The sequence below is a fragment of the Gossypium arboreum genome, chromosome 3, assembly GCF_025698485.1.
Source record: "Gossypium arboreum isolate Shixiya-1 chromosome 3, ASM2569848v2, whole genome shotgun sequence".
NCBI classification, from domain to species: Eukaryota; Viridiplantae; Streptophyta; class Magnoliopsida; order Malvales; family Malvaceae; genus Gossypium; species Gossypium arboreum.
In genome coordinates this window covers 129,707,808-129,735,312 of record NC_069072.1, presented here as the reverse complement: position 1 = coordinate 129,735,312, position 27,505 = coordinate 129,707,808, and the positions used below count along the sequence as shown (strand labels likewise).

General features: G+C 32.7%; 1 protein-coding gene across 1 annotated transcript in view; it reads right to left on the bottom strand.

Moving 5' to 3' along the window:
• Positions 1 to 15,666: 15,666 nt before the first annotated feature.
• The window catches only part of LOC108475934 (uncharacterized), a 74,110-nt gene continuing 62,271 nt past the window's right edge, over positions 15,667 to 27,505 (bottom strand). Inside the window, exons 59-62 of the mRNA XM_017777938.2 lie at positions 16,730 to 17,086; positions 16,344 to 16,496; positions 15,915 to 16,199; positions 15,667 to 15,768 (exon numbers count right to left, since the gene is read on the bottom strand). Of these exons, the coding sequence (XP_017633427.1) occupies positions 15,667 to 15,768; positions 15,915 to 16,199; positions 16,344 to 16,496; positions 16,730 to 17,086 (897 nt within the window). The remainder of the gene's footprint in view (positions 15,769 to 15,914; positions 16,200 to 16,343; positions 16,497 to 16,729; positions 17,087 to 27,505) is intronic.

The window sequence follows — 27,505 nt, the reverse complement described above, 5'->3', positions numbered from 1 at the left end:
AAACATTACCTGAGTTTCTGAATTAGACCTGACTTGTTTCTATCATGTATTTTGGGGCTCGAATAAAGGGCAATATGTATGAGTTTGATTGGAATATTATATGATATGAAATCTTTTGAAATTATATCTGTTTGATCAGTAATGCTCCAAAACTCTATTTAAATGACGAATGTGGGTTAAGGGTGTTACAAATTAGTTAAAAATTAAAATAAAATAGAAGTTGTGATAATTATACATTTAAAAATAATTATAATTTAATAGAAATTATGATAATTATACATTAAAAATAATTATAGTTTAATAGAAATTGTGATAATTACACATTTAAAAAATTCAAATTTAAATTACAATTATTAGTTAAAATTTATGCTAACTTTAAAATAAAATTATTACTTGAATAGGACTATAGGCATAAAGTATTGGAAAAAGTTGTGATAAATATAATTATAAATATAATTATTAGTTTAAAATTAAAAAATATTGCGATAATTTTATTGATGTCAAATAAAGTTATTACCTTAATAGAATTATAAGTATCTTGATTATCACTTAATTATACTTATAATTATCACTTAATTAAACGACTCTATCCAGCTCAAAATGGCTTGAGCAATATCCGATGGTAGTTGTAGAGTAAGATCATGGGATGATGTTTTAAATAAAAAATCAACCCTCCCTTTACTAGATTATCATATAGATCTGAGGCGATGTGGTTATAAGATCCACAATGCAAAGAGGTAATTTGAAATTCTTGGAATAATTTTATCTGGAGAAATGCAACCTATCAATTAATGCCAAAAACTAAACTTACCCAAACAGAATTGAAAGAATGGAACAGAAAAAGTTTCGGCAACATCTTAACAAGGAAAAAAGAATTACTCCATGAACTTGAGATAGCATAACAAAGACTTGATGATGAGGGGTCAACTTTGAAAGAAAAGATGTTGCATTTGGAACTCAAAAGTATTCTAGAGAAGGAACATACCCTTTGGATGCAAAAATCAAGGATTAATTGGGTGGCAAAAGGTGAAAGAAATACGAGTTTTTATCATGCAATTGTAAGTAAAAGAAGAAAAAAAATAGAATAGTGTGCATAAAAGATAAAGGAGGAGAGTTTGTGTACATAAAGAGACATAAATGATGCTTTCATTAATACTTTGAAGTTCTTTTCAAGAGAGAGGGGAAGAAATCAAAGAATTCCTTTAGGGACTTGACATTCCAACAATACCAGAGCATTTAAAGAATGAAATGGCAGAACCTGATGTTAAGGAAGTTGTGTTCAGTATTGGACTGCTAAATGCTCCTGGCTCAAATGGTAAACTAACTATCTTCTTCCAGGAAAATTGGAAAACTGTAGGGCCTCATAGTGGAAGCAGTTTGTGAAGTCAATCACTATCAAATATGATCCTATTTTGTCTCATGGTAACCATTAAATATTCCTTCATGAAAAGGCAACCACTTTCAAATAGTGATCAAGTCATCTATTACAAAGATGGATAACCCTTTTATCAACCATGTAATGCCTATGAGAGAATATCATTTACTCATGTCTCGGGCTATGAATTCCACTGTTGTGAATGACGCCACATACTGTAGAAGCCATACACCTAACGTACCAGCTTTCGGTTCCTTATTTATTTGAATTCAGGCTTTTACTTACGTCAAAATGCACGAGTCACGCATACATAGTTCGTTATTCATTTAGGGTTTAGGCATGTCACACTATGAACGTCAAAAGTGAATAATATAAACGGATTTAGGATCTATTCTGCTTGGGTCTTGTTCGATGCATTGTTAGTCCAGTCTGTAACACCCCCTACCTGTATCCGTCATCGGAACAGGGTGTGAGGCATTACCGGAGCTTATCGAATCATTATTAATTAGGGGAAAAAGTAAAACAAAGTAAAACAAAGTAAACATGTAATATTTAATAAATTCGTATAACATGGTAATTAACTTATCGCTTCTCTAAATTCAACATAATTATGCAAAGCATAATTATTAGAATTGATCACAAGCCCTAATACCTATTCTTATCACATTGTTAGTCATATAATTCATATAAATATCAACTTTCATTAAATTTCTCATATGCATATACTTTTACACATCATTTATTCACATAACTTATAACAATCATATCTATGTATTTTAAATACGCTTTCATAACAATTTGTCTTGATTTCAGACTATCTCACATTGGAGCTTTACTCATCAAAACCTTTGAAATACTATTTTTATACAAATAGTACACTTGAGTTACACAATTCTATAATTTTGAACAAACACATTTATAAAATATATTCCATGTTCATATATATCATAGTCTCATGTCTTCATATATCAAATATATAACCATCATTTTCTTGTGTTTCAGATAAATACATATAACCATACATAAGCATGACATTCACTATTTCTTCCTGTCTATCACAATTTCAAATGACAGATTCATGTGAATGAGCTCAATAATAACCATGAAAATACTTACCACATTCTTTCACACATGTTTCACTTATAACATATTTTTTTTATATTTGGCTTGGCATTTACTAAGCAATATCAGATATTCATTTATTAGACAATATCTGTAACGCCCCCACGCCCGAAACCATCACCGGAGTCAAGCTTGAGGTGTTACTAAACTTATCTTACCTTTTAAACAACTCTAAATCACTTATTTTAATTTTCGGAATAAACTATTTTTCTGCGTCATGGTTACTTAAAAATTCATTTCTCGAGTTTCAAAACTCGAAATTAAGATCCGTAAATTTTTCATGAAACTAGACTCATATATATATCTACTAATTTTTTTCTAGAATTTTTGACTCAGCCAATTAGTACAGTTTATTAGTTAAAGTTTCCCCTGTTTCAAAACTCGACTGCACTGACCTCTTCTTACTACGAACCATTTTTTTTCCTGTAAAAAATTCATATGACTAATTCGTTTGTTTCTCTCAAAATTAGATTCAACATGAATTCTAACCATATAAATTATACCTTCTAATTAGTTTTGTACAATTTATGGTGAATTTCCAAAGTTGAAACAGGGGATTCAGAAATCGCTCTGACCCTGTTTCACTAAAACTCAGATATATCATAAAATATAATACTTTTACCTGTTTTGCTTATTCCATAAGAAAATATACATAATAAGCTTTAATTTCATATATTATTCATCTTCAAACTATGTTTCTACAATTTTAGTGATTTTTCAAAGTTACATCATTTCTGTTACTTGAATCTGTTTTTAGGTTACTTTCACATTTTCATAATTTTCATGTGATAATCATCATTCAATCATACATATTAATAAACATGTATATCATCAGCTATTTTCTTAGCTAATCACTAGCAAGTATTTACACATCATTCATTATTCATATTATACCAAAAGTAGCTAAGTTTTTATACATGCCATACCCAAAACAAAACATCTAGTTATACCGAGTTATTTCTTTGATAGTGTGATCGGCCTCTGACATTTCCTTCGATCCCCGAGTGACTAGATAAGTACTATAAGAAGAAGAAAATAAAGAGATTAAGCACTAGGCTTAGTAAGCTTACAAGCAAATAAATCACAACATTCAACATAATGGATAATTATGCATAATATCATCTAACATCATAAATTTCTTTACTTCTCAATTTCTATCTTCTTCTTTATTCCCTTACCTTCTTTCTTACGACCTTTCCTTTTCATAAGTATAATCTACTTTTCCTTTGCTGTTAATTCACTGTAATTTAACTCGTATCCTGACCCGTTGAACCACTCGGAATACTAAGGATACTAGGGTCGTTCTGTCTATCAATATCTCGCCAATGCCATGTCTTTGACATGGACTTACATGAATTATTCTGTCTCCAATGCCATATATAATATGGACTTACATGGCTCAATCCTGTCTCCAAAGCCATATTTCTAATATGGACTTACATGGCTCATTTCGATTCATCTGTCAACCCTAATATCCTAACATTCCTAGGGTTCAACCGGGCTTTCTAACACTTTTCCTCTGTCACTTCACCTTAAATTCGACTTTAAATATTTTCATAACATAAATATATAAATGCTGAAATTTACAATAATAATGTAAAATAAAAGAATATTGCATTTATTTACTGTAAACTTACCTTGATACAAAATGTGACTAAACCTTACAATTTAGTCCTTTACTTTTTCTTTTCCTCGTTCTTCTTTGGATTCTTGATCTATAATATAAAATATTTCTACTCATTAGCATTTATTTGATTTCTATTTCACTTCAAAATTTATGCTGTTCAAAATTCGAAATTGCACTTTTACCCCAAAATTTACAGTTTTTACAATTTAGTCCCTGCTCAATTCACCCATCAATTGAACTAATTTTTTTTCTAAATTAACACTTTTATTTTATCATTATAAACTATTTCACAGCCTTTGATATTCTGAATTTCAACACCAACATCTAATTCACAATTTTGCTCACAATTAGGTCCTAAATACCATTTTCTATCAAAATGACTTAATAAAACAACCTTAATATGAAATTAGAACTTCAATTTCATAATAATTCATCATAAACTACCCTTACTCAGCCAGGGTAACTTCCAATTTCACCCACCAAATCAAAAACTAATGAATTAGATGATTGGACCTAATTGTAAAAGTCACAAAAACATAAAATTACTAAGAAATAGTAAAATTGAACTTACATGGTGCAAAAATATGAAAAACCAGCATAGGAGACCTGCTACGGCATTTACGGCTGAGAAAGATGAAGAAATGTCTAGATTTTCAATTACATCATTTTTTTAACTATTAACTTTTATGCTAATTCCAATTTTGTCCCTTGTTCACATTGTTTTCTTGCTTATTTCATACCCAAACCGTCCAGCCATTAACCTTTGGGTCTAATTGCTCTTTAAATCCATCTTTTTAAATACTTAAGCTATTTACTCACAATTTAACAAATTTTGAGCTATTTTCAGTTTAGTCCTTTTTAATTAATTAGCTATCCAAACATCAAAATTTTCTAACGAAACTTTAATACTAACTCAATGACACTTCATAAATATTTATAAAAATATTTATAGCTCGATTTTCAAATTTGAGGTCTCGATACCTCGTTTTTGACCCGTCTGACCTAATAAATTATTTTAATTCACTAATTTCACCATTTCACAAATTCTTCTAAATTCTTACTTGACTCATAAATATTAAGTTACTATCTTGTTCAATCTTATTTGTCTGATTTAGTGATCTCAAATCACCATTTTTGACACCACTGAAAATTAGGCCGTTACATTCTACCTCGAATTTGTGGTTTCGCAACCACTGTTCCATTTAGGCCCTATTTCGGGATGTTACATTTCTCCCCCCCTTTAGGGATTTTCATCCCGAAAATCTTACCTGTGAAGAGATTTTGGTACTATTTTTGTATAGCCTCTTCGGGTTCCCATGTAGCCTCGTCTACCCCATGTCTATTCCATAGTATTTTCACAAGTGCAATACTTTTGTTCCTTGATTGCTTTACCTCTCGAGCTAGAATCTTTACCGGTTCTTCACCGTAAGTCATGTCTGGTTGAATCTCAACCTTTGTCTAAGAAATCACATGTGACGGATCTGAATGATAACGGCGTAGCATAGACACATGAAATACATTTTGAATCTTCTAACTCAATCGGGAAAGCTAACCAATATGCTAATGGTCCGACTCTCTCAATCACTTCAAACGGTCCAATAAAACATGGACTTAGTTTGCCTTTCTTGCCAAATCTGAGAACTTTCTTCCACGGGGATACTTTCAAAAAAAAACTTTGTCACCAACTTGATATTCGATCTCTTTTCTTTTTAAATCGCATATGACTTACACATTCAAGTCGCTTTTAAACAATTTCGATAACTTTCACTTTTCTTCTTTCTTTAACTAGATCAACCTCGAATCCGGCTTTCTTTAAGCTCATCCAATATAAAGGTGTGCGACATTTACGTCCATACAAAGCTTCATAAGGTGCCATCTTCAAACTCGATTGATAACTATTATTGTAGGCAAACTCTACTAATGGTAAATATTTTTCCCAAGCGCCTTGAAATTCCAAAGACACAACATCTAAGCATATCTTCAAGTACTGAATAACTCTCTCGATCGACCGTCGGTTTGAGGGTGGAAAGTCAGTACTAAAACTCAACTTTGTGCCCAAAGCCTTCGTAATTTCTTCCAAAACCGTGAAGTAAATCTTGGATCTCTGTCTAAAATGATCGATAATGGTACCACTGTGTAGTTTGACTATCTCGACATATACAACTCGCCAACTTGTCAAGTGAATAATCCATCTGAATGGGATAAAATGAGCCGACTTCGTTAACTTATCAATCACAACCTATATGCATCTTTCTTTCTCGTGTAAACGGCAATCTGTCACAAAATCCATAGTAACTCGATCCCATTTCCACTCGGGGACTAGCACAGTCGCAATAAACTGAAGGTACCGATGTTCGCCTTTACTGGCGACAGATCAAACATCTAAAACAAACTCAAATGTCCTTTTCATTCCTACCCACCAAGACATTTTTTTAAATCATTATACATCTTTATACTACCGGATGAATAGACAAAGAACTACTATGTGCTTCTGTAAAATCTTTCGAATAAGCTCATCATTCTTTGGTATGCATACCTGTCTCGGAACATCAAACAACCGCCGAATCGATCTGAAAATCGACTCTACATCCGACTCAAGACCGATCTCTTTTGGTTAACAACTCATTGTCATTTTTTTGAGCTTCACAAATTTCTTCAAGAAACATCGGTTTAGCTCTCAACTCAGCTAAGATAAAACCATCATCGATAAGGCTAGACTAGTGTTCAAAGCTCTTAATGCAAATAAAGATTTCTACTCAAAGCATCAAGAACAACGTTTGCTTTACAGGTGATAATCGATCACTAGCTCATAATCTTTAATCAACTCTAACCATCTTCTTTGCTTCAAATTCAAATCTTTTGAGTCATCAAATATTTCAAACTTTTGTGATCGGTGAATATGTGGCACTTCTCACCGTACAAATGATGTCTCCAAATCTTCAACAAGAAAAACAATGGCGCTAGCTCTAAATCATGTGTCGGATAGTTCTTCTCATGTGGCTTTAGTTGTCTAGAGGCATAAGCAATTACCTTCCTTCTTGCATAAGTACACAACCAAGTCCATTCATGGACGCATCATCAAATCACAAACTCCTTACCGGTTCTAGTTGCACTAAAACAGAGCTTTAGTCAACAATGCTTTTAACTTGTCAAAACTCGTTGACACTTCTCATCCATTCAAACTTGACATCCTTTCGCAGACAATCTTGTCACGGGTAGCTATCATGGAAAATCCTCTATAAATCGCCTATAATATCCGGCAAGACCAAGAAAACTTCTAACTTTTGATACATTTCTAGGAGGCTTCAAATCAACAATGGTTGAAATCTTGCTCGAATCAACCTTAATACCTTCACCTGAAACAATATGTCCAAGAAAACCAACTTCTCGTAACCAGAACTCACTTTTGTTGAACTTGACATACAACTGATTATCTTTCAGAATCTGTAAAACTGTTCTCAAATGCTCTACATGCTCAGTCTCATCATGAGAATAAATTAAGATATCATCAATAAACAAAACTACAAACTTATCCAAGTACGGTCTGAAAATTCGGTTCATTAAGTCCATGAAAATGGCAGGAGCATTAGTCAAGTCAAATGGCATCACAAGGAACTCATAATGACCATACCTAGTCCGGAAGCGATCTTCAAGACATCGACTCTTTAACTCACAACCGATAATATCCGGATCTCAAATCTATCTTGAAAACACAGAGCTCCTTCAATTGATCAAACAGATCATCAATTCTAGGCAATGGATACTTGTTCTTTATGTTACCTTGTTAAGTTGCCGATAATTTAAGCGAATCTCATCGATCCGTCATATTACCTTGTTTCAATTCCAGAATTCCTTTCTCTTCTGGTCAATAAACCTCTGACTGATGTACTTTTTACGAAATTCCTCCTGAAAGAAATCCCAAGTGACCCTCTCCTTTGGTACAACTGATACAAGTGTCTTCCACCAGTAGTAGGCTGAGTCTCTAAGAAGTGATACTACACATTCCATTCATTCCTCGGGTGTACAAGATAACTCATCAAAGATTCTGATAGTATTTTCTAACCAAAATTCTACTCTTTCTGCATCATCATCTTTTCTTGCTCGGAACTCTTCTGCCCCTTGTTTCCTGATTCTATCAGCTGGTGGCTTTTCTCTTATCACTGTACCTGTAATTGGGGGAGCTTGAGCTACATGGGTAGCCTGAGAATCATGAGGGGGTGGAGGTCTAAGCTACGGATTCGCATTTAACGAACTCGGCAAACAAATCATTCAAAGCTTGGAAGAGAGCTTCTCGAGTCACTCCTCCCTGATTAACTGTTACTAGCCTATTCTCAGATGGCGCTACCCCTTCTACAGGAACAGGCGCATTACTTTCTACATCATCATCACCAGCTCACTCGGGATCCATTACAATAAAACAAAATATTTAAAAATCGTCAGGAATCGTCATACTATCAAAATACAAGTATGGCATGTATAGCTAGACTTTTTCTCACACTAGCTGTTCCGAGAACCGACTAAACCTGCTCGATACCAATAAATGTAACGCCTTACGCCTGAAACCATCACCGAGTCAAGCTTGAGGTGTTACTAAACTTATCTTACCTTTTAAACAACTCTAAATCACTTATTTTAATTTTCGGAATAAACTGTTTTTCTGCGTCATGGCTACTTAAAAATTCATTTCTCGAGTTTCAAAACTCAAAATTAAGATCCGTAAATTTTTCATGAAACTAGACTCATATATATATCTACTAATTTTTTTCTAGAATTTTTGACTCAGCCAATTAGTACAGTTTATTAGTTAAAGTTTCCCCTATTTCAAAACTCGACTGCACTGACCTCTTCTTACTACGAACCATTTTCTTTCCTGTAAAAAATTCATATGACTAATTCGTTTGTTTCTATCAAAACTAGATTCAACAAGAATTCTAACCATATAAATTATACCTTCTAATTAGTTTTGTACAATTTATGGTGAATTTCCAAAGTTGAAACAGGGGATCCAGAAATCGCTCTGACCCTGTTTCACTAAAACTCAGATATATCATAAAATATAATACTTTTACCTGTTTTGCTTATTCCATAAGAAAATATACATAATAAGCTTTAATTTCATATATTATTCATCTTCAAACTATGTTTCTACAATTTTTAGTGATTTTCAAAGTTACATCATTTCTGTTACTTGAATCTGTTTTTAGGTTACTTTCACATTTTCATAATTTTCATGTGATAATCATCATTCAATCATACATATTAATAAACATGTATATCATCAGCTATTTTCTTAGCTAATCACTAGCAAGTATTTACACATCATTCATTATTCATATTATACCAAAAGTAGCTAAGTTTTTATACATGCCATACCCAAAACAAAACGTCTAGTTATACCGAGTTATTTCTTTGATAGTGTGATCGGCCTCCGACATTTCCTTCGATCCCGAGTGACTAGATAAGTACTATAAGAAGAAGAAAATAAAGAGATTAAGCACTAGGCTTAGTAAGCTTACAAGCAAATAAATCACAACATTCAACATAATGGATAATTATGCATAATATCATCTAACATCATAAATTTCTTTACTTCTCAATTTCTATCTTCTTCTTTATTCCCTTACCTTCTTTCTTACCCGACCTTTCCTTTTCATAAGTATAATCTACTTTTCCTTTGCTGTTAATTCACTGTAATTTAACTCGTATCCTGACCCGTTGAACCACTCGGAATACTAAGGATACTAGGTCGCTTCTGTCATCAATATCTCGCCAATGCCATGTCTTTGACATGGACTTACATGAATTATTCCTCTCCAATGCCATATATAATATGGACTTACATGGCTCAATCTGTCTCCAAAGCCATATTTCTAATATGGACTTACATGGCTCATTTCGTTCATCTCTGTCAACCCTAATATCCTAACATTCCTAGGGTTCAACCGGGCTTTCTAACACTTTTCCTCTGTCACTTCACCTTAAATTCGACTTTAAATATTTTCATAACATAAATATATAAATGCTGAAATTGACAATAATAATGTAAAATAAAAGAATATTGCATTTATTTACTGTAAACTTACCTTGATACAAAATGTGACTAAACCTTACAATTTAGTCCTTTACTTTTTCTTTTCCTCGTTCTTCTTTGGATTCTTGATCTATAATATAAAATATTTCTACTCATTAGCATTTATTTGATTTCTATTTCACTTCAAAATTTATGCTGTTCAAAATTTGAAATTGCACTTTTACCCCAAAATTTACAGCTTTTACAATTTAGTCCTGCTCAATTCACCCATCAATTGAACTAATTTTTCTAAATTAACACTTTTATTTTATCATTATAAACTATTTCACAGCCTTTGATATTCTGAATTTCAACACCAACATCTAATTCACAATTTTGCTCACAATTAGGTCCTAAATACCATTTTCTATCAAAATGACTTAATAAAAAACCTTAATATGAAATTAGAACTTCAATTTCATAATAATTCATCATAAAATACCCTTACTCAGCCAGGGTAACTTCCAATTTCACCCACCAAATCAAAAACTAATGAATTAGATGATTGGACCTAATTGTAAAAGTCACAAAAACATAAAATTACTAAGAAATAGTAAAAATTGAACTTACATGGTGCAAAAATATGAAAAACCAGCATAGGAGACCTGCTACGGCATTTCGGCTGAGAAAGATGAAGAAATGTCTAGATTTTCAATTACATCATTTTTTAACTATTAACTTTTATGCTAATTCCAATTTTGTCCCTTGTTCACATTGTTTTCTTGCTTATTTCATACCCAAACCGTCCAGCCATTAACCTTTGGGTCTAATTGCTCTTTAAATCCATCTTTTTAAATACTTAAGCTATTTACTCACAATTTAACAAATTTTGAGCTATTTTCAGTTTAGTCCTTTTTAATTAATTAGCTATCCAAACATCAAAATTTTCTAACGAAACTTTAATACTAACTCAATGACACTTCATAAATATTTATAAAAATATTTATAGCTCGATTTTCAAATTTGAGGTCTCGATACCTCATTTTTGACCCGTCTGACCTAATAAATTATTTTAATTCACTAATTTCACCATTTCACAAATTCTTCTAAATTCTTACTTGACTCATAAATATTAAGTTACTATCTTGTTCAATCTTATTTGTCTGATTTAGTGATCTCAAATCACCATTTTTGACACCACTGAAAATTAGGCCGTTACATTCTATCTCGAATTTGTGGTTTCGCAACCACTGTTCCATTTAGGCCCTATTTCGGGATGTTACAATATCAAATATTCAAATTATTCTTTAACATATATAACATTTAATTCAAACATGAATTTATAACATTTTTTATTTTAACAAAGTTTAACATTTACCAAATATAATCGAGCATGTGATCAATTTATGCATAACTCACTCACATATTTTCCTCTTCCTACTCTCCATTCCACATCCTTAATGTATATAATACGCTTATAAGTAACATTATCTATAATTTCACTATTTACTTATATTTATATTCCAAAGCTGTCCATTCGTGTTATAGTCACTAAATTATTTTTAACTTGAGCTATGGAGCTCCAAATTAAGATCTGCTAATTTTTCCTAAAACTAAACTTACATATATTCTTACCATAAAATTTTTAGAATTTTTGGTTTAGCCAATAAGTACAGTTTATTCTTTAAAGTCACGCCTGTTCTACTGTCTGACAGTTCCGACCCTTCTTCACTAAAAATTAATTATCTCCTCGTACGGGATTCGAATAATGTTTTTGTTTGTTTGTATTGAAAATAGACTCATTTAGGATTCTAAAGATATAAATTTAAGCCCATAATTATTTTTTCTCAATTTTTTATGATTTTCCAAAGTCAGAATAAGGGAACCCAAAATCATTCTGACCTTGTCTCACAAAATTTATTATATCTCATAATTTACAATTCCATTGCTTACATCGTTTCTTCTATAAGAAAGTAGTCTCAATAAGCTTTAATTTTATATTTTATTAATCCTATTATTTGATTAATATGATTTTTTGTGATTTTTCAAAGTTAGACTACTGCTGTTATCCAAAACAGTTTTAATGCAAAATGTTGATTTTCATTTTACCCCAAATTTCACAGTTCATACAATTCAATCCTTGCTCAATTAATCCCTCAATTGAGCTAATTTTTCTCAATTAATAATTTAGTCTATCATTTTAAACTACTTCATAATCTCTGAAAATCAGAACTTTAGCACTAGACCCTTAATTCCAAACTCTTTCATAATTAGGTCCTAAAATCAATTTCTATCAATTTTAGTTGATAAAATCATTATATATCAAAATTAAAGCTTCAATTCTATATTTATTCATCATATGATTCCAGAACTCATCCATAGAAACTTTAAAAATTAGCCATGGAATCAAAAACTAATGACATAGTAAGTTGGACCCAATTGTAAAAGTCCAAAATCTTAGAAATTTCAAGAAGAAAGCAAGAATTAAACTTACATGAAGCTAGAGTATGAAAATCAACTTGAACCCTCTTCCATGGCTGTTTTTCAGTTGATGAAAATGAAGAGAATTCTAGATATTCCAATTTGGTCCCATTTTTATTTAGCTAATTTTGGCAATTTTCTAATTTTGCCCTTATTTCACCCATTTCCTGATTTTTCTCAGCTATTGCCACCCAAAATATCTTCTTTGGGCTTATTTGCACTTTAGGTCCTTCCTTATTTGACAATTGAGCTATTTAATCCTTCTAGCAACTTTGACCCCTTTTTAAATTTAGTCCTTTTTATTTAATTAATCACTCAAACGTCAAAATTTTCTAACAAAATTTTAATATACCTTATTAACGCTCTGTCAATATTTATAAAAATATTTATGGCTTGGTTTATAACACCGAGATCTCAATACTTTTTTTCTCAATTTCTTGACCAAATAATTCTTTATAAAACACAATTTACTATTTCAAAAATCTTTTAAAAGCTACATTTGGCTCATAAATATTAAATAATATAATCTACAAGTTCATTTTTTAGATTTGGTGGTCTTGAACCACTATTTCTGACATCGCTGAAATTTGGGCTATTACACAGTCAGTCACATCTCTCTATCTTCTAGGAGTCATCCGCTCCGATGCCCAAGATAAGGTATCTCCCTAATTGGACTTGATAGACGATATATTAGTCTTTCAATTGGTTTGCTCATTTTCGATTAGAATAAGGACATGTTTAGGTTCGTCTACTAATACAAGTTGTCTTTCCGTACTACGATCCAACCACATAATACCGCTCAGTATTAGTTAAACATTTAGATAACCAATGAGCAACATTTGCTTTTATTTGCTTTGTGTTCAAAAACCATGTGAGGGCAATTATACAAATTATATTAATGTAACTAATGAATTTGCTTTATTAACCAATCTGTTCTAAAAAATTACAAGTTTATATTGATGAAAATACTACACTTAGGGCACCAGAAGTTATTAGTAAAGTGTATTGATCCATATGGGATGGTAGTTCTGTGAATTAAGATGTATTGGTTCGAAAAATTGATTCTCTGAAAATTTTTTATATTGGATGGGGACAACCAAATGAAACCTTTCGTGTGTAGGATATGATCAATCATATGATTGGTTGAAGTGGAACTTGACAAATCAAGGTGGTTTTGATAGAAAAGATATTGATTGGAAGACTCTTTTTTCTATTTTATGATGGCTTTTATGGAAGACCGATAACAATTTTATCTTTGCTAGAACACATAGTTCTATGCAAGAAGTTGTTGATACGAAAGTTTTATGGGCAAGAAGTTGTACAAGTTCAAATACTGCTCAGATTTTGGCCGCTTCTACAGTCACGTCTACACATTAGTGTCCACTTGAGATAGGATGGGTCAAACTCAACACAAATGAGGCGAGTTCGATATGTGGTTCAAATGCTTCGGTTGGGGGAGTCTTTAGAGATTCATCCGCGAGTTGGTTATGTGGTTTCTCTATGAGCACTGATAAGAATTCTATTTTCAAAATTGAGTCAATAGCCATTTAAAAGGGACTTTCTATAGCAAGGGAGTCAGGTTTTAGGTAGTTGGATTTAGAATGTGATAACGCCATTTTGGTGGAGACGACTCCTAGTTGGAGGTGCGGCCAGTAGCAGATTGCAAGAATTATGGCTAATTCATCAACTCCTATGTCGTAATTGGAAGGTGCAGATTTGTCATATCCCTTGGTCCCCGAATAAAGTTGTTGATCATATGACAAAGATTGCAAATGACTATAGCAATAATGTGCAAATATTTGAGGATCCTCTGAGTTCGATTCCAGGGTTGCTGTTTGATGATCAAAATAATGATGTCGCTGCTATGCTTTAGTATTTTCATTTTTCTGTAATAGCAATATGTTGTTTCTTTCTACTAAAAAAAAAACCCAATTTCAACATATACAAAACCCAGATCAAAAGCATTAAAGGAGTGAATTGACTAAAATTATGGTGAGGAAAGCTTTAACTTAAGCCCAAATTAATCATACTCCAAACTACATTTTTTTTAAAAATAATGTTATTTTACATTAATTACATAAAGTAACAAATGTATTTTATGTTGAATATATTAAAATATTTTAATTATTATTTGAAAAAATATTATAATGTTTGAATTGATAAATTAATATATTTTTCATTACATTCAATAATTCAAACAAGACATATTAGGTGCAATTAAAACACAAAATTTAAAATAAAAGCTAGTTTTATTTGGGGGGGGGGGGAGGGATAGATGTTGAATAAGACTTAACTAGCGTGGATTTGGGATACTGAAAATTTTATTGTATTTGACGTTCTTCATGAAATTAAGGTTTTCAAAATTAGACAGGCGGTTAAACAGGTTAGGCCACTAATTTGTCGGTCCGAATAATTCAAATGATTCGACTAAATAAATTATTAAAAAATTATAAAAAATAAAAATATTAAAAACGGTTCAATCAGTCTGTACCCCAAACAACTTGTCTAAAGCCTTTCTTCAAATCAATACCCTAACTAATTTCTGATTCAACTAATCAATACAGTCTATTTAGATAACCATGGAATCAAATTCCCTAAATAAGGCTAAAATATCATGAAAATTAAAAAAAGAAAAAAGAAAAGCATCAAACGGATTGACAGATATGAGCCACAATTGTAAATGGTGCATTGACAAGTGATACCATAGAGATGTACAAAAATTGTAAAAAAAAAAAAAAAAACTATACATTTGTTAGTGTTGTTTAAACTTTGGATTGGCATAGAAGATAACTTGGTGGAAGGAAGATGCATATCCATGTTTCTATGGGGCAGTGCAAACTAACCATTTCATTAATTCCTTCAAAACTGCAAAATAAGTGAATCCTTGGTGGAAGATGAAGGCGCATTCGTCTGAAAGCTCATTCAATGCTCGAAAATGGATGCTTCAACTTCGTACCTTAGCTTAAACCATTTTTATCGGCAAAAAGTCTGTTGCCATTGATTCCCAAGTTAGTTGTTGCTGTTGCCAAAAGTTGATAGCATACGCACCACCTATTGAGGACACCAGCTGCTAGCAACTTCTTTAGGGATCATTTCAATGGCAGTGCCATCAGTAACTGGAGAATATGGTTTAGTAGCCTTCTTCAGTAGCTCCTGAATCAAGAAAAGAGTCTTAAATCTTTACACTGATGATCCAAGGTCATGCTGTACTTAAAATGGCATCAAACCATCATCTATGCTTACACGTGAACAAACCGACGATGAACATATATGAAATAAAAAGTGATCCAGAAACTAACCTTTGAAAGGTTTCTTCCATATGTGATCATTGCTCGTTCAACTGAAGAGTAAACTTCAAGGGTCTGATGAGTACCTCGGTTGCATTTTATGACACGAACTTGCTCTTTTGTTTCTGTTGGTTTAGCCTTTAGATGGAGTACGAGCCGCGAAGGTGGAGCTTTATGTAGGTCTTTCTTTCCCCGAGTCAACTCCATTGTTTTCAGATCATCCCACGGAACATCCCACAATACTGAACATGGATCCCTCATAGGATTGAATTTCCTCTGAGTGATAAGAGAAGTTTGCTGAAGAAGAAAAAAAATGCAATGTATCCCTTGAGTTTGACCTCCACGTTCAGAAAAACACAAAAAATGAAGAAAAGAAAAAAAAGAGAAGGTAATGGTCAGCCATAAAATATTTCCACTTTCCAGCAAAGTTGATTGACCTACTTGCAATAATATTATTCTCCGATGGGTAACCATGATAATTTTTCCCTTTGGTAGCATGAAATGATCTTCATATGCATCTGATAGTGCAAACTTTCCACGTACTTTGAATATATCAACAAAGAAAGAACCTGATTGCGCCAATTGCAATATGACCTTCAAGATGAACAGAAAAGCCAGTAGGCTAAAGAGTAGTACTCAAACCACAAGCAGGTGATCACCAAATAAATTTCAAAAAGAAATAAAATAAAACAGACAAGTTGAAAACAGCAAGAGCAAATGGATGACCAAAATTATAATGAAAAAGGGTCTCTTCCAGTTGTCCTACTAATGTATTTAAAGCCAACTACACCAGAGTACTGAGAAGAGGGAATAAAACATAAAAGTACCTGTCCTCGTGCTTTGTACTCATCATACGGCCGAAGCAAACTATCACCAGTAACTGCACGAGGCAGCCTCCTCCGGAGGATCTGTTCATCTGAAGCTATAGCTGATGCTATCTTCAATCTCATAGCATTTGCTCCTTCAGTAGTTTTTGACAAAAGATCCAGAACCCCACTCACAGGCTGTGCGGCCGCTCCTATTATGCCTTTTCCAACACCCTGAACAAAGCCCTCGACACCAGAGCTTTTTGCGCCTTCAAGAGGCTTTGTTAATATGCCTGTAACTCCTCTGAACAACCCTTTTGCTAGTGCTCCACCCCCTTCTCTAATAACATCACCTAAGTCCTCTACACTCTTGCTCTCCTGTCAGAAAAAGATCAAATTGGAAAGAAAATGTGAAAGTTCCGAGATGGTTAACTGCATAGCATCGACACCAAAGAAGAGCCCTATTGGATGTCTATTGGCTTTACTATATAGTATCCTAGTAACAGCAGAATGAGCAGGAGAAAAAGAAAAAGAAACGGTTGACACTCAATTAACTGCACTGCCATATTGTTGAGGTAGGGAGAAAAAGAAAAGAGGCGTTAGAAACTGAAAAGAAAAATTCTGAATTCAGTCTAGTGTGTTTGATGAGAAAAATACGTAGATATTTATTAGGGATTAAAAAAAACCCGATGGGTTCTGACCCTACTTGATCAGTTAGAGTCGGATTCTTTTTAAAAAAAAGTTAGGTCCGGGGTAGATAGGGTCGGGTGAAATTATAAAAACATTTGATCAGGTTTGAATTTGAGGTAAAATCCATCTCGCTCCATCCCAAGATATTTATTAAAATGCCTTTAATATATATACATATATTAAAATTTTTCTTTCAATGAATAAATATATAAATTAAAATAAACAAATTAACATTTAAGTCTAAATTAAAAAATAATTCTTATTTACTTTAAAATAAAAGTTAAAAGAATTAAAAAAGTAATCTCATTTGATTCAAAATAAAAATAAAACAATTAAGTTGAATTCAAATTTAATTAGAGTAAAGTTGGGTCTTTCATTAAATTTCGAGTTTGGGTAGAATTTATTTTTTTAAGATTCAAGATCAGAGCAGGGTCAAAAAATTGGTCAAACTTAGTGTCAGGGTGGGCAAAAAGCCGCCCCAATTTCATCCTTAATATTAATAGTACATATCCTAGGCTAATTATGGAAATAAGTAAATACGTAATCAATAAAATATCTACAAAAATTCTGCTCCTAATCTCTCCTAAAATATGCCCTATATCCAAACCCTTATTACAAGGAATAAAGCAGTGAATAAATCCCTAAATTAAATCCCTACATTCAAGGGATTTGTAGTTATAGATTTCCCGCAATTGCCTTCAAGTTTGTGAATAAATATTCTCCATTCCTAGCTTGAATACAATAGTTTGGAAAATTGAGCTACTAAAGCCGTTGGTAAGCTTTATATATCAATTCACTCTCCAACTTCTCTTCGATAAAGTGTTTGTTAATTTAAATGTGCTTTGTTTGGTCATGTTCTATTGGGTTGTGAGCTATTCTAATTGCAGGTTTGCTGTCCCAATAATTTCATAGGACCATCCCACTTAATTTTCAAATATTTTAAGAATGATCTTCAACCAAAGTAGTTCGCACATACCTTGAGCCATTGCTCAAAATTCAGCCTTTTTACTTTACTGAGCTACTACACTTTATTTTTTCATGTCACTAGACTCCCATCAAAGAAGGTGCAAAATCTTGCGATTGATCTTCTATCAACAATTGATCTAGCATAATCAACATCAATGTATTTGTTACAAGTTGGTTAATTATGCAGCAGCTCGAACACATAATGAATCGCGAAGTGACAAGCTGTGAGATGAACTGTGAAATGACACCGCGAAGTGGCAAAGTGCGAGATGCAGCTGAAGCCTTGGTGCATGCAGGTTTCATCGAGTTGCATGGCAGACTAGTTTAGTTCATTTGGAACTTAGTTTTGTTATGTTTACACTTTACAGCTTAGTTAGTTGATGCATTGAGATAGATTAGTGGGGTTAGTTGAGTATTTGGTGATGTATTCAACTTTAAATGTATTGTTTTCTTGTTGAATGATAGAACTAATAGATACAAGCTCCTTCGCTGCATGTTTTTGCTTCTTGTTCTCTGTTTTTCTTTGACAATATCACCAACAATTGGAATCAAAAGTCTGTCATCTTTGAGGGTTATTGTTTTTGTTTGTATTTTCTTGTCAAGAAAGAAAGAACCAACTTTGTTTCTTTGTTGTAGCTGCTAACATGTCTAGGGAGTTTTTCACCACCACCACCTCCTGTCTTTGTTGGAGAGAACTACTATATTTGGGTAGTCAAGATGAAGACTTACCTCCAGGCTTTTGACTTGTGGGAGGTAATAGATGTTGCTAGGGAGCCACCACCTTTGAGAGCAAATCCATCCATTGCTCAAATGAGGTAATATAGTGAGGAGTGTGCCAAGAAGCATAAAGCAATGTCATGCCTTCAGAATGGTGTATCAGATGTGATCTTTACCAGAATCATGGCCGGTGAAACTCCCAAACAAGCTTGGAATTAGCTGAAAGAGGAGTTCCAAGGCTCAGAAAAGACAAGGCAGCTACAACTCATCAACTTGAGAAGGGATTTCGAGAACTTGAAAATGAAGGAGATTGACACTGTCAAGCAATATTCAGATAGAATTATGACTGTTGTGAACAGCAGAAGGTTGCTGGGAGATCAATTTAGTGACAACAGGATTGTAGAGAAGGTTATAACCACTCTCCCTGAGAGATATGAGTCTAAGATTTCCTCTTTCGAAGACTCAAGAGATCTGTCAACAATTTCTTTATCTAAGTTGATAAATGCTCTCTATGCTCAAGAGACAGTGGAAAGGAGTATACATCAAACAAGTTCAAGAGTTTGAGTGAAAGTAAAGAAAAACAAAGGAGAGACAGTGGAAAGGAGAAGTATCCATCTTGTTCTCATTGCAAGAAGAACACTCACTTGGAGAAATATTGTTGGTTTTGGCCAGATATCCAATGTAGAGCCTGCAAATAGCTTGGTCACATGGAGAGGCTGTGCAAAAACAAAAGGCAATTACAAAAGCATAATGCTCAAGCTTAGGCAGCTGATGGAAACCAAGCTCAGGAGAAGTTGATGTTCATTGCCTCATGTTTTGCAACTAATAGCAACATTAGAAAGCACTGGCTCATTGACAGCAGCTGTACTAATCATATGACTTCAGATGCAAGCTTTTTCAAGAAGATTGACAAAAGTTTCAACTCCAGAATTAGAGTTGGAAGTGGCTAGTACATCAAGGTAGAAGGGAAATCAGATGTTTTAATCAACACTCCATCAAGTACAAAGATTGTTTTAGATGTTCTTTTTGTACCTGAAATTGATTAAAATATGCCAAGTGTTGGTCAACTGCTTGAAAGAGGTTACTCAAATGTGTTTAAAGTTAAAGAATGTTTGATTCTTAATCCATGTGGGTGTGAACTTGTATCAGTTGCTATGTCTGATAGAAGTTTTGTTGTGGACTGGAAATTAGCAACTTTTAAAGCATATGCAAACTCAATAGATGAAACTAAGTTATGAAGTAAGAGAATGGGCATGTTAATAAAATAGTTGAGCATGAGGATTTTTGTAAAGTGTGTCAACTTGGAAAGCAAACAAGACTTCCATTTCCAGTTAACAAAGCTTAGAGAGCCACTGATAAACTACATTTGGTCCATATTGATGTATGTGGACCTATGAAGACATCTTCCTTAAGTGGCAACATGTACTTTGTTTTGTTTATTGATGATTGCACAAGCTTTTGTTGCGTATAATCCTTGAAGTTGAAGTCAGAAGTAGCAGAAGTCTTTTGGAAGTTCAAAATAGCTGTTGAAAATCAAGCTAGCTGCAAATTGAAGATTCTCAGATCAGACAAAGAAATTGAGTATACATCAAACAGGTTCAAGAGTTTGAGAAACAATGTTAGTGTTTGCAGCATGGAGGCTGAGGAGTGTTACAAGTTGGCCAACAATGCATCAGCTCGAACACATAATGAACTGTGAAGTGACAAGCTGCGAGATACTATAGCATTCAATGAGCTACTTTTAGATGAAAAGTCTTCAGATTATTCATAAACTAACTAATAACAATAACTTCATATCCTATACTCAGTTGTGTCTAAGAGAAATGAGTTTTCCAGCTAGTCGTTGAAACAAACAGTACATGACTTCATTAAAATTTATAAAATTTGATTTCTTTTTGTTAGGATATTGTGTTTTGATTTATTTTGAATTCTTGTTAGTTGAGTATTGTTCTATAAATACTCCAATTTCAATAAATGAAAGTATGTTTCATTCTACCTTATTATCAGTCTCTTGATGGTATCAAAGCCTTCAAAGCTCAAATAAGCAAAATTTGATTTTTTCCCTTTCTCTTTGACCTTTTTTTTCTTCCTTCCTACTGCCTCACATAAAAATTATCAATACTACAATTATTAATGTCGATAACACAACTACTACAAATACCATTATCCACTTCAATTATGCTTCTCATCTACCGATAACATAGTCTATTATAGCATCTTCTTTTCTTTCACAAGTTGAATATTAGGATTTATGGGAATAATTGCTAGTTTGCATATTGTTCTGTAACATGCTTCTGTTGAGAGATAAAAAATCTTTTTTTAGAATGAGTGACCTCAATCTTAAAAAATACTTGGAATGTCTTGGTGGATATAATGGTTGCTTTATGCATTTTCTAATTCCCTTCCTACGGGCAATCGGAAGATCTTGGTCATTATGAGATTCAATTTTACCTTTAAATGGACAGTTAGAAATTGTTACCTCATGCAAATGATTTGAGTTGGACTCTTAGACCTGCATAGGTTCATAAACAACATCTTCCTCCGTGTGAATACATTACCAAATCTTACATTTTAGGCACAGGTTCAAGAATGAGTTCAAGTATAACTACAGGATCAAACATGGGTTTAAAGGGACCTTTAGGCACATGGTTGGAACAAGATGAATAAGAAGCTGCAAAATTGGATGTGCGAATAGATGACAAGTTAAGCAAAAAGTAACACAGACCAATTTTCTTTGATGAAGAGTGGTAACACTTACTCTTTTTGAGTTGAGGGATATCCCACAAAAACATATTTTAAAGCCATTGAATTTAATTTCAATTATTTTGATTATGATTATAGAAAAATGACAAATACTCGAAAATTTGGAGGGCAAGCAGGTTTGTAGTGTTAAAATTTGGAAAAAAGAATGTTGAGTGGCTGTAAGAATTCTCTACTGAAGTAATGGGAGACTTATAAAATGGCTTCCTTTGTTTATTGATAAAAACCTCGATTTATAGAAGTAAAGATAGGCAATTACATTTAAAATAAAAATAAGATAAAAAATGATAAACAATAATAAAATTTTTTTTGAATATTTCAAATATTGAAAGCTTTGAAATAAAAAAGCTCTAATATTTTTTAAGGCTATTTTTCCTCTTTGCTACCCCATTTTCTTGTGGGGGTATTCAAACAAGAAGACTCATGTATTGTTACTTTTGAAAATATGGGGTAATAAATAATTTGATTGAAAGAGTCTCTAGCATCCCCAAACCTAAACATTTTGATATCAACCCCAAATTGATTTTTGACCATGGGAGCGCTATATTAACCTTAAACTTAAAGTAAAAAAAAAAATCAAAGTAACATCGGTGCAATCATCAATGGAAGAAAAAAAGGCATCTTACCCTTGAAACATTAGAAATGGTAGATGGACTAAAAATATCCTTCTGATCAAGATGGAAAGGTGTTGGAATTCCTAAGATTAATGACATAAAACTTACCTTATTACTAGGAGTTCTCTTGTAAATAGAAACTAATCTCAGTCACTGATTCTTAGGAAGTTACTGTTTTTTAGGGATTGTTTTCCTTGTTTGTGTGAATTCCTCTCTTTATAGGTGTAAATTAATTAGCAGAATAATATAATCTTTTTCTCTAAGTTTCTTCATGGTATCAAGAGCTTTAGGATTCATTCGATCCTGCTCATTCGTCTCTAATCTCCCTTCCTAAAAATCCCTCCGGTTTAGTCCTCCTCCCATGGGTGACGTCAATGAAACTCTATCTGAAATTGAGACTTCACAAATAACTCAGAATGTCAATCAGGGAATCACTCAAGGTGAACTTAATTCCTCCCTTATAATCACCAATCATCGGCTAAATGGGAAGAACTTCTTACAATGGTCTCAATCAGTTCTTATGGTGATTCGTGGTCATGGCAAATTAGGATACATCAATGGAGAAATTCCACGACCAATCACAGCAGACCCGACTTATGCCACTTGGGAACTCAACAACTTGATTGTAATGGCTTGGCTAATTAATTCGATGGAAGGCCATATAAGCCGCACCTATCTTTTTTTCAAAACTGCAAAAGACATGTGGGATGCAGTCAAAGAAAACTACTCGGATCTTGGAAACGCCTCCCAAGTATTTGAGATCAAGCTTAAGTTAAAGGATATCCGACAAGGGACACTCGAAGTAACTCACTACTACAACAATCTGAAAATTTTGTGGCAGGAACTAGATATGTACTATGAGGCAGATTGGAGTGAAGGATTGGAACACACCAAGTTTATGACTCACCTCAACAATGAACGTCTTTATGAGTTTCTAGCAGGACTGAATCGTGAGTTAGATGAGGTCCGTGGCCGAATTCTGGGCAGATCACCTCTACCAACCATCGATGAAGCATTTGCAGAAGTTAGAAGAAAAGAAAAGCACCGTCTTGTCATGATGGGAGACTCAAAGGAACCTAAACATGTGACAACTCTTGGCAACCGGTCTACTAAGACCTCTGCTGTAACGACCCAAAATCCGTGGGCACCAGAAAAGTGTATTATCGGGCCTCCGTCTTAGTGAAATAAGTTCGAAAATAATTATTAAAAATAATTATGAGTCTAGTAGTGTGTTTAATTAGGTTTTAATTAAGTAAATTTAGCTTAATTTAGAGTAATTAGTAAAAAGGATTAAATTGAATAAGGGTAAAAGTTTAATTATAGATTAAAGAAAATTAGAAGGACTTAAGAGGAAATTAAACCATTTCCTATAGTGAGTCGGTTTAACGTGGAAAATATCAAAGATTTTATTGATTAAAAAATATATATTTATTTAATAATTAAGTATATTATATTATATTATATTATATATAAAAGAGACAAATAAGTTAAAAAAAAAAAATGAAAAGCAAAAGAGAGAAGAAAGCAGGGAGAAAGAAGAAATAAAAGGAAAATAGGGTTTATGAAGCTTGGAGTTAATTGGTAAGCTCAATCAAGTCCTTTTCTCATAATTTTGATATTTTAGAAGTCTTAAAACAAGTTTTTGATGAAATTAATTTGTTAGTTTGGAAGTTCTTAGGTTTTTAAACAAAGTTCATGTTGAATAAAATGATGAAATAAGGGTTTAATTGAATGAAATTCAAGTTAGAATAGATATAAGGATTAAATTGCAAAGTAAGCTATAAGTTTTGTGTTTTAGGGACTAAATTGAGGAAAATTCAGAATTAAGAAAATATGTTGAAAATTTAATAGTTAAATTTGAGTTTAAATGAAATTTGAATAGGAATAAGGTGTGAATTGGTGTTATAAATTTGGTTATTAACATTTTACATCAAAACAGTTTTTGGAAGTAGCAATGGTCTGACTTTGAAAATTTACTAAAAATTTTATAAATTGAACTAGAGGATGAACAAAATATGGAATTAAAGCTTATTGAGTCTAATTTCTTATAGTAGAAACAGTGTAAGCAATTAATTGATGAATCAAGAGATATTTGAAATTTTGTAATACTGGTTCGGGGTGATTTCGAGATGCCCTGTTTTAACTTTGAAAAATTATTAAAAATTGTAAAAAAATTATTATGGAGTGTAATTTATATATGTGAACTCCTTAATGAATCTAGTTTCAAAATAAATAAACAAGAACCTTATTCGAGTTCTGTACAATGAGATAATTTATTTTTAGTAGAGAGAGGTCAGAACTGTCAAATGAAATAACAGGGAGTATTTAACGAATAAACTGTACTAAATGGCTAGACCAAAATTCTGGAAATTTTATGGTTAGAAGATATATGAGTCTAGTTTTAAGAAAAATTTACGGATATTAATTTGGAGTTTCAGTAGCTCAAGATATAAATAATTTAGTAACAATGACTCAAGTAGACAGCTTAATGGTGAAATTATATATATATATACATTAAAAATGGTTAAATTTGCATGTTTAGGCTCATAAATTAAATTGAATCATGTTGTATTGATGATTATAAATTATTATTTTCAGTAGCCAACAAAGAACCTGAAACATCGACATCGAAAGGAAAGGAGAAAGTCATCGAGGACTAAAGCGGAGAATTACGGTGTGTATTACTATAATTCAATTTTAATTATTATTGATTGCTGAAATTTTAATTGTTATGTATGGTAAATAAGACTTGAGGTAAGTATGTGAAATTGAAATTAGAAAAAGTAAAATAATACCCTATTAACTCGCCGGACTAGATTCGATACAAATGGCATGCCATTGGATTTGTGATGTGATGAAGAGATTGTAGTTCGGCTGAGAAGATGTTTCTGTTATTATATACTTGGTTTATCCGAATAGGCATTTAATGCCTTATTGGTGTGTTGGGAGGATATATTATACCGGTGTGTTATGGAGGATTTACAATATTCCGTGTATTTGGGTTGGATATTCGGTGTGTTTGGGTGGAAATTAGTGTATACATCATAGTCCGAGCTTTTTAATAGGGTAAATAATTGAAATGAAATTTTGAAAATGAGATTATTTGTTTTAGCACTATTGAAAAGTACGAGAAAGAATGTATGAGTTAAATTATGAATTGAGTTAGTATGAGAAAAATGAATTATGAATTTAAGATTTTATGAAGTAAAATAATTATATATAAAAGTAGTTTAAATAATTATAAAATTTATGGTTGATGTTTGTAATTTATTAATATTAAATAGTCCTGATTTATAGTAATACCATTGAGTCTATCCATACTCAGTGACGGTTGTTTCATGCATGTGAGTTAGTAGAAGTCAAGTGTCCCGACTCAGCATCCAGAATAATCCCGACTCCAACACAAACTTGGTGATGTATATTTTTCTTTTGGGTAAAGGTGGCATGTACATAGGTGTTGTTTAGTCACTTGAATATGTATATTACTTTGGGTAGTGAAGGATGAATTATAAAATTTAGATGGTTAAATGAAATGGAAAGAAAAGTACATGATATTTTGATACATGAACATTAAGTTGTTAAATGAATGAAGTTTTAATCAATTTTGAATGATGCTATGATAGTAATTAAGTTAAAATTTTGTTAATGATATAAATATTAGTTATATGATTGTGAAATATTAGTGTTGGTTGTTTTGGTTTGAATTTGCGGAGGTTTAGGTAAAAATAAGCGAAATCTTTGAAATTTTATAAAAAATTTGGAATACTCGAACAAGTCCGTTCTACTTTTAATACGTGTTTGAACTTCGAGAGTTCAAGATAGAGACTTAATTATTATATTATACCATGAAAGTTATATTAATTGTAAATTATTAGTAAGTTGTCTGATATGTCCGGTAATGCCTCATAACCTCGTTCCGGTAACGGTTTGGGGTTAGGGGGTATTACAATTATTGGTATCAGAGCTATTAGGTTTAGCCGATTCTCGGGCTAAATTGGGCTCGGAAGTGAGTTTAGAAGTACATGCCACTGTCGAGTCGAAATTAAGTCGGGATTTTTGGATGCTAATGTATTTATTTGATTTTGTTTTATAGATAAAATGTCGGATGAAAGAATGGATAATGTTGAGCGAAATGTATCTTGGAAGTCGAGAATTAGAAGAAGCTGAATCATTACACCGGTGTGAATCAGTTAAATAATCAATCTCCTAACGTAGGAGAGAAAGAAATACCTCACAAGTGTTAAGAGATATAGGCGATGCATTACTGACATATAGTGAAAGCTATACCGCTACTACATCTGTGCATTGTCGAGACAGCCCCAATTAAAGAGTTACGAAAATATGGTGCCACGAAATTTGAGGATTAAAAGCGGTGATTCATCCGTTCTTTGAAAATTGGATAGAAACAACAAAAGAGTTTTGCAACAATTAGACTGCACCCGAGAGAGTCGATATGTCTTTATCATCAACATTACAAGGAGAAACGTATCTCGGTGGGAATCGTGGTTAGACATTTGCGGATGATCAGATAACTTGGGACTTGCTTCAAAAAGAATTTCGGAAGAAGTATATTGGGGAATTGTACATCAAGAGAAAAAGCAAGAGTTTTAGTATTGAAGCAGGGAATATGTCGATCTTGGATTATGGCGAGAGTTCTCTAGATTGAGCGGTATGCTTTAGAATATGTTCCAACCGAGGTGATAGTTGTAAACGATTTCTCTGAGGATCTGCGAGATGAAATCAAGATTCAATTGGTAAATCTAAAATTCTTGAACTTGTTGATCTGGTTGAGCGAGCGAAAATGATAGAACAAATCTTGGTGCGGATAAAAATCGAAATTGGTAAATCGGTTGGGAAGCGTATGGGAACTACTAGTTTTAATCCATTACCGAAGAGATTCAGAGAATCAAGAAGTGATCGAAGATCCGATTTTAGTTCGACGAGAGGTGGTAGAAGCAAAAGTAAGCAGATGACGATATCTACTAGTAGTGTGAGAGGTCCATCCAAGTATAGAAATTCGATCGTGAGCATCTGCGGAAAGAAACATTTA